This window comes from Protomyctophum bolini, assembly GCF_963924005.1.
Source record: "Protomyctophum bolini genome assembly, chromosome: 21".
NCBI lineage: Eukaryota > Metazoa > Chordata > Actinopteri > Myctophiformes > Myctophidae > Protomyctophum > Protomyctophum bolini.
Genome location: NC_137882.1, coordinates 13,348,444 through 13,357,549, shown reverse-complemented (window position 1 = coordinate 13,357,549; position 9,106 = coordinate 13,348,444). Strand labels below are relative to the sequence as shown.

At 41.3% G+C, this 9,106-nt stretch overlaps 1 protein-coding gene across 1 annotated transcript; it reads right to left on the bottom strand.

Moving 5' to 3' along the window:
* Window positions 1-257: 257 nt before the first annotated feature.
* Window positions 258-8,782, bottom strand: insig1 (insulin induced gene 1). Its single transcript, XM_080793688.1, has 6 exons — window positions 8,543-8,782; window positions 7,875-8,258; window positions 6,741-6,865; window positions 5,912-6,078; window positions 3,814-3,913; window positions 258-2,212 (listed from the first exon to the last, which is right to left on the bottom strand). Exons 2-6 carry the CDS (start codon window positions 8,239-8,241, stop codon window positions 2,183-2,185), a joined length of 789 nt encoding a protein of 262 aa, XP_080649814.1. The 5' UTR covers window positions 8,242-8,258; window positions 8,543-8,782; the 3' UTR covers window positions 258-2,182.
* Window positions 8,783-9,106: the final 324 nt, after the last annotated feature.

The following is a 9,106-nucleotide window of genomic DNA, read 5'->3' as shown; positions in this document are numbered from 1 at the left end:
TCATTTTCCAGATTTCTTCTTTTTTTTAGATTTTCATTGGTGGGCCAGTCATAATGGTCCCGCGGGCCTGATGTGGCCCGCGGGCCTGAGGTTGAGTATCACTGCTCTAGTCTATTATTATAGTGTAACACTACAACAATTATGGTAGTACAATCAGGCCAATGAGGCAATACAGATAACAAATATGGCTGTGTCAGTATACAAGCAGTATCAACAAACATACAAAGATATCTAGAACAACGTCCAGGACACAAACATTCATATCAGTTCTCGTTTTATTTTTTCAGTTGAATCCAAGGTTGTAAAAATGATACACAGCTGAAATATCAGACACTCACATATTCTAAACATTGAAATAATCGGTGGCTCACTCGCCACCTTAAAAATAAAGCTTCCTTTTCCGTTTAGCACACCTGAATTTAATCATATCAAAACAGCATGGGGGGCATACCGGTCCCATTGTGATCTGTCACAAAACATATCTTTAAAAAATAAATCAAATGTTTAATGCAAACTACATGAGAGTTTACAGTTTGACACATTTTCTTTTCTCTCTGGCAAGAGACTCTAATAAGAAGGCAAGTAATCTCTGAGAAACTTGTTTCCAAAAACACTGATGTTATTGCTGTTTTTTTAAGTACCCACACTGCATATGATTACAACAAGTTATATATATATTCTTTAGCCACTGTGAGAAATAATAAATAATGAAGAAAAATCGCCCTATACTGTGATTGCACTTAATCCTCTAGACCCCCAAAACAGCTAACTAACTTACTGTTGATCTAGTATAGTAATACCTGTCTGATTACATAGGCAAGCCATTATACATTATGTAATAATATAATTACGTTTGAACAAATCATAAAACAAAACTGGTATAGTGACAAAAGCACTACATACTATAATACAAAGGCAATCACAGATTGCAAGTTTTCAAGGCCAGAAGTAATAAAGTCCTGTTCTCTCCTTCAGTCAGCATATGTTCCCAAGCTATAGTGTCAGTTTGAAAATACCTTCAACAAAAGGGAAAATGCTTATAAATGGTGAATGGGGAAAAACTCCTCTAAGGGAACTGTGGGCTTTCAACAAAAGATAGTCCCAAGCGATTCTGAGTATCTTCACTACTCTGATACCAGGACAAAAACCTGACTATGATGTGTCCATATCATCATGTCTCTACAGGGACCATCCGCTTGGGAGCTGTTAATGATGATCCAATTGACCAATTCCAATCAAACGCCAATTCATTAATGTCTGACACTTCCACCTTCCCACATATAGCTTTTTTAACATGACATGACAGATGCAATATTTGTATTCACATTAACAGTGAAGCCCTGCCAATACTGATTGTAACTTCTGTATCCCTTTCCTGTCTCTCTTCATTGTTATCTACTAGAAGAAAAACTGATAACAGATAAACAAAAATAATAATAATTCATTATCGTACAGTATGCCATTTCATTTGTTTGTTTTTGGTTTGGGGTCAAGGATGGGCTCGTTTCAGCCAGTTAAGATATAAATACTTCTTTTGGTTAGATTGGGAACATACAATACATCATCTGAGCCATAAAGATGACTGCTGAATACATTTCCATATGAGAGTGAAGACATTTTCACCGCCACAAAAAAATAAAATTTCCCTTTTGTGTTCATATCATATTTAGGCGAAAAACAAAAAACACAAAGAACATTGTAGCACCACCATTTGCCATGTCTTTTCTGCACGAGACAGAGACGCATCCACACAAAAGCACGCACACCTGCACTCCCTTAACAGCAAGAAGCTAAATGGCTCACTTTTTCAATGTAAAAAGAAGAGGAAAATAGAAATAATCAAAATCAAGTGACTATTTGCACCAAAGAGCTGGAGTGGCCAACATGTCCTCCTGACTAGTGTGAAAGAAGTCCTCCTAATGTTACTGTAGTATAATACAAATGGGAGGGTTAGCTTGTTTGGCCACAAGGAGGTGCAGAAGACATGGCACATTAGGCATGGGGCATGTGTTCCTGACCTATATCTTTATGAGAATAAGAAGAAATAAATTACTAAAAGTTAAAAACTAGGAGTCCTAGTTTCCTTCTTTTGTGTTCTTCTCTCACTCTATAACGTGTACTTTCTTTCTTGTCTTGGCTCCTCTTCTTTGCTTTCCTGTGTTCCACGCTGTCAGAACGGTCTTCAGTCGTTGTGAGGTTTCTCAACAGCGCCCTGGAGAAGACAGGGAGACACTGGTGTTAATGACATGTCAATCACCAATCATCAGTCAAATGGTGATGAAATAAATGTACACTGTAGCTTACACTGTCGCTAAGGTTGTTAATTTTCAACGACAGAAAAAAAGAGAGATAGAGAATATATGGGACTCCAGTATAAAAGCTAAAAGTTCACTTGTATTTTGCTACCTAGGACTAAAGAATACTTATTGTGTGATGTCATTCATCCAATGCCCCTTTTTCATTTAATCCCATGAGCATACTGTTTTCATCTAGAAGGATTGGAACATTTGAGTGAATGGTTTTGCTGTGGTGTTTATGAAAACATCTCCAAAGGACAGAATTGGCATAATAAGAAAGGGAAGTGGGTTTTTATCCAAATGCAATTCAGCATTTTATGCACTAAGGGAAGGATAGCCCAAAATAACACACCCATTGCTACTTTGCTAGAGATATATAGCGTGAACTCAAATTAGATCCAAAGTTTGTGTTTCAATCTGCACAAAACTTTTCAGCCACCCTTTTGTAACAAAATGTCACATTCTAGTACATTTTCACTTAAGCCAGTACAATCGTGTCAATTCATGCATTACATCCTGATAAAATGGAATGTACTTTTGTCTGCATTGCTTTGTATTGTATCGTGTCTGCATGTCAACTGTTGACTAATATTGGCAAAGTTCAATGAAACATCAGTATCTTTCTATGCCATCTCAGCTCCCACACATGAAACAGGAGACAGAGAGAGAGAGAGAGAGAGAGAGAGAGAGAGAGAGAGAGAGAGAGAGAGAGAGAGAGTAAGAGAGTAAGAGAGTAAGAGAGAGAGAGAGAGAGAACAAAAACAAAAACAGTGAGTGAGGGCATGTGCCAACATTCCAAGCCCCATCACAAACAAACAACAAGCATCAAATGACCCTCTGGTCAGTAGACTGGTGACTGGCTCTGTGTTCAGGGAGCCACGACTGTGACAAACGTAAACAAAGAAACAGATTTTCAAGCTAACAACGTGTTAACTTGAAAGTCAGTTATTAGGCGCCAAGAGACACCGTTGTGCAAGAGGTTTTACTCTTCAGAAAGAATGAGGTGAGCCTTCAAATCAGATGATGCCTAATGAAGACATCAGCGCCTACTTGATGGGATAATTGTGAACTAAGGGGTCTTGTCAGAGTGGTTTAAACTCCCTAGCTCCTCTGTAGTGCCGAACATGCTGCATGCTGACACTTTCCTTCAGAATAGAGTGATCTCTTGAGTGAAAAGAAAATCACACCTACATAAAACTAGCTGCATGTTATTTGCTTTCAGTGCATATGTACAGTATTAAGTACAATAATCTCCAGTCCCTACACATGCAGAATTGTATTGATCACTGTCTTAAAACCTCCATTCCTTTAAATAAAACAGACCCAAGTTGCAGCTGTACTTGGACAACATTTTTCCATCTAAATCTCTTCGCCAAAAATAGCCAACCTAACTAAGCCATATGAGAGCTTGTATATAGATGTTCTATTTTTGGTGAATGTTCCCCCCAGAGTAAGGATGCTATAGGGTTCAAGTGGCTACACATAGCAACATATGTAAACGGTACTATGACTTTACCATGGCAAGCTGGCGTCCAATGTTTCCAACTGTAATGCCTCCTGAGAAGAATATACAAGGCAGCCAGGAACGTACATACAGAAAATCTGGAGATGTGTATCTGAAAAAGAGAAAAGAAACACAACCAATCACATTAATTCACACTCACAATCTGTCAAAGGAAAGGCAATGTCAGCACAGTTTCATAACGCAGATCTCTAATGGAGGAGAGGAAGACCTTCATCTTGAAAAACAATGTTTTGCACCCCTTCTTTATCGAGCTCATTTAGTCAACACGAGCAGTGGGGGTCTTTTGAACGCAGTGCTTTTCAAGGCCCCTAACTGAGGCCCAGCACGTCCTCCCAGCTGGGCGCTTTTGATCACATGGGAGGAGTATAAAGGTATTTACTGTCCATCTTTTATCATTCAGTTCCCCTTTGATGAGGTCACATGGTGGGAAACCCAGTAGCCTACGCAATAGTCCTAAGGATTGGCAATTTGGCATGATCAATTCACAGAACTTTAAGATTAATGCCAGGTCCACATTATTAAAACATACATGATCAGAATAAAGGATCAACCGCAATCAAAAGATACATTTCAAAGCTTATTTTTAATGCATAAGCAGCAGTCACAAACACACCTCAGACCTTCTGGCCTTCGTCAGCATTAAAAAACAACAATACCATTGCAATTGCATAGGTTCATACTCAAAGCTATATGGATACAATCAAATCGGCATTTAGTGGAATCCAAAGGCATTTCTCCAGATCTACTGGCCAAGGCCTCAGAGTAAGACATACCGGTAATGAAGGAAAAGAGAAAGTACAGTACTGTTGCAGAACAGGTTTCATTTGTTAAAAAGTGAAACTTTGGCAGACTGTACTCTGTACTGTGTGGCCTTATCGTATCCTGACATATAAAAGTCAATACTGCAGGTATATAAAAGTGTGTTATAACATAACTAGTCTCTCAAGACAGATTGTTGACTCACGTCAACTAAAGAGGGTGCTGTTTTGTTCTACTGCTATGCCACCAGAATGTGAAATGCCCTACCGACAGACATAATAAAAAATACACCCGTGTGAAGTGAGTGGTGCAACGCCGTGTGGGGGTCCCCGGAACTTCCAGACCCACAGGAACGTGCCCAGAGTTCCAGCCCCGTTCCGGTGAGCCGCCCATGTCCGAAACGGTCGAGAAATGACAGTTACCGTGTAGAAATGACAGTTCCCCCCCCCCCCCCCCCCTAGAATGCAGTCTACTGAGATCTTGGTAGGTCAGTAGACGGCCACTGAGAGCATTCTGATTAAACAGGATTTTGTCCCTTTCAATGCAATGATGGCATTCGAAACGTGTGGTCTGTGACCGCACAAGTGAGTAGAGATTTGATGTTTATTTAGGTTTGGTTGAATTATGTTTCACTACAGTTGATACTAAGGGTTGCCCACCTGCTCCTGGCAGGTAAATAAAACATTTGGCAGGTTGAGTTTTCTTTCATCAGGTTGCCCGACCAGGAAAGTGCTCGTTTGAGAGGGGGATGAGACCGTCTACAAACACAACACGAGATATGTCTTAGTATAGTGTCTAAACACCTGAACGTGGTCAGAGCGCTCTATCTTCTGGTCTGAGGAATGTAAAATAAGGGCACTGTTTTATATATATATAAACCAGTCATACCAATTGAGGTATGACAGTTTTATATCACATAGTCCTAGAAAGTTTTTTTTTTAAAGAAGGAAAAAAAGTGTTAAAATTGAACGGTAATTCTAAATGTATGACAATAGTGGGCATGACCTTTGGTCAAGTAGATTAGTAGAACATGACAGATGGGATAAGTGTCTCTGAGTCCTTAGTGTCAACCCCTGCCTATGTTACTTTATAGATGACCAATGTGTTGCTGTTTATGTTCAAGACTAAATACTAATGATTCTATGTTTGATGTTATTTCCATGTAGAACCACACACATTGAGACCCCTGTAAACGGTGCATATACAAGTTAAAAACTAAAGGGACTTTCTGACTCCCATGTCTTGATTGGCACCCCATATTGTTGACTATTGTTGGCCTAAATCAATTCTTCACTACAGTAATCAATCAATCAACCAATCATTGACTTACTGGTACACTCCATTGTAGACCAGCAGCTGTGTGATGACTGTAGCCAAGAAGGCAGTGGTGATGCCAAGGCCAAAGCCACTTCTTGACCGGTCAAATGTCCACCAGAGGCCCAGTGACAGGGCCGCAAGTGTTAGCGAAAGCTGGACATTGTTGGCAAAGTCTAGTTTCTGTGGTGTAAGGCAGTTAAGATGAATATCAGAGATAATGGCACCAGCAATATATATAGGTTAATCCTCCTGCTAATATTAGTTCAATTGTGTAAACAAATTATATAACTTAAAGAAAATGTCACACAGATTAAATAACTTAAAGAAATGTCACAAAGACAACAGGGACAATACTGTTCCTTTAGCACGCTATTCAAAGTTTAGAACGAAACGGAGAGTTAAAAATCAGATCTACTTCACATGTGGGGTGAGAAATTAAAAGGGACTGATTCATGCGTTAACAATGGTCAAGAAGGATTATTTGTCACTACTCTACTACTATACAGACACAAGCAGCAAAATGGTAGTGCGTGAGCCTGGTGCTCATAAACACTGTGCAACATCAACCTGACGAAGGCCCGTGAGGCCAAAACATTGTCCGCTCTGTTGTCAATTATTTTGGGAGCTTTTAAAACAGTGTGCGGATCTCCCCTCTCCTCTCTCAGTTCTTTTTTGCACCCGTTGCAATTTGTGGATGTGCGTGCACCTCTTGACCACAACATCAATATCATCAACAACAATAGTAATAGTAAAGCTAATAAAAATAAAGATTAGATAAGAAGGCGGGACACGAGGTCCCATTAGTTTGTTTATAGCTAATAATTGACTTGGTGAAAGGATACAGCACTGGCATGGTTGATACCAACGAAGACGGCGATGCATCTCATGACACTGGCCCATTCTCTCTTGAACTTGTGGGGCTCTCCCAAATGGCTGTCGATGCAGGGGTACAGCAAGCCAATAACGGCTGAAAGAAAAAGGACAAACATCATATAACAATTTATTTGTGCAAACTTATCCTAAACTGATAGCGCTGTGGAGAATTAGTTGAAAGGACAATCATTATATCCATAATAATAAAAGCTTATGAACTATCTCGCACTGCTCCTATTATGATTATGTTAAATGCAGGACAAATGTCACATAATGTGAAAATGTACTGTGACAAAAACAAATCTCCATCTTTTATTTATACAGGTCTATAAATACCTGTACCAAAACAATGAAACATGTGTGGAATGAAGAAATGACAGACAATCTGAACTATCCTGACTATTTGAATCATAATATCCTCTGTGCCAATGTATGCAGCATGCGGTGGGGGGAGGGGCAGTTTAAGGGCTATATTATTTATTTCATAATAATAACTGACTTCCTTGTTTCCAGCCTGGCGGCACGAAAGCACCGCCCCCTCTAGCTCACCCGTTATGAGAGCAACCAATGGGCAGAGCTGCTCGCCCTCTGACGTGTGCGGCTGTTGCACGGGGAGCCAATTGAATGGCGGGTAGCTCTCTCCCAGTATGGAGAGTTAATAATAGGCTCCCAGCACTCTCCCAGGCAGGCAGGCCAGCAGCAGACAAAACACTATAGAGTATGGAGTGACCGTTTACATAATGAATAACCACAACAAACGCGAATGTTTCCCAATCCGATTCTCTATCAAGCGATCGCGAAACGACTCATGGTGGTTGTCATGTGATGTCTTTTATATGGCTGTGAATAAGTCATAACCACCCCCCCCCCCCCCATCGCATTCCATTGTCCAAAAAAAGGGGAAAAATCGCACTCAAACTGAAACTCAGACACTCATACAGTGGCTATAGTACACAACGTGTGATTTATTTATAGCGCCGTAATAACGCTTCTTGACGTGACAAAGGTCACATTAGCCCCTTTCGGAACCATTTTTGTAATAAAAAGGGGGTTCCAACGGGGGCTAAGAACTTAGCTCACATTAATCATAATCAATAACTCACCGGCGCCCGTCCCGCAACAAGGTGGGATCCACCAGGCGGCCGAGAACAAAGTTGTCATCACCTCCTCGGGGAACAAAGTGACGTTCCTCTGGATCTGCAGCAAGTTGAGCACCAGCGCCAGGAACACGCCGACGGTGAACAGCACCAGCCCGCGTCGGATCAGGTTGGCCGTCCGCACGTCGTGCAGCAGAGAGCCGTATGCGTTGTGGAGCACCGACGTTATTATAGACATCATCTCCTCGGCTTTGGACGCGAACCACTTCGGCCCTGACTCCGACGAAATCTCGCTATTACTAGATTCCACTCGTCTTCTTGATGGCGCACAGCAAGAGCAACTCCAGCAGTGGTTCTCGAGTCTTGTTGGCATTTGGCACAGTTTGGGAGCTGGCAAAAAAAAACAAGTCAACCAAAAGTCATTTGCCATTTTAGGGACTAGAATTAACAACGTTGCAAGATTACAGAAACACACACAACGTTGCAAGATTACAGAAACACATATGGTGTGACGCATTCCTTTGGATTTGGGGTGTTTAACTGGTGATTGCAGACTATAGCTAATAATAAATATAGGCCTAATAATAATAATAACCAAGGTCTAACTGTACAAAGGCAAACGTTATGAAGTGATGTTGGGTTGTTGTTATTATATTATTATTCATTATTATTACCTTGATATCCACGTCTCCACTGTCTGGCGCACTCCTCCACTCCTGTTCATTCGCGCTTTGCTTTGGAAAATGATGAAGCCCGAGACTCCGAGAGCCTTTTCCGTTGTGTTACAACAAGTGCTGCTATCACGTTGTTGTTTGTTCACATCATCATCGTTGAGAGAGGGGAGGTTAGGGGAAAAAAGCTGCTATTCCATTCCAGAGCGCAGACCTCATGCCAGACACGGAGCTTCCTCTGCAGAAAACAATCACAGCTGTGTCGGGTGAGAATCGTCGGCCAATGGGAGCGCGGCGGCCGATATGACGTGACGCGCCACACACCGCCCCTTGGTTTGAGGACACCGTTAGTCACACTGACTGATGTGCTGCTCTGCTCTGCTCTGCCTACCTGGGAGGCTGGGACCCCACTAGGTAGGACCGTCACTATACACATGCAGTAGGTAGGCCCACACACAACAACACGTCAACACCAGTTAATAAACAGTGTAGGTAGGCATAACTGTAGGACACAGGACTTCTTACCATAGGACCACAACAATGGAAACAATTAAGTCCCCTGGATGT

Bases quoted from the DNA above. Each gene is read 5' to 3' on its own strand.
- insig1 (XM_080793688.1), bottom strand. From the start codon at position 8,241: ATGCCAACAAGACTCGAGAACCACTGCTGGAGTTGCTCTTGCTGTGCG. The intron at 6,866-7,874 runs GTGAGTTATTGA...TTTTTCTTTCAG, and splicing joins TTGTTGCGGGACGGGCGCCG to CCGTTATTGGCTTGCTGTAC. The intron at 6,079-6,740 runs GTATCCTTTCAC...CTTACACCACAG, and splicing joins GTATCAACCATGCCAGTGCT to AAACTAGACTTTGCCAACAA.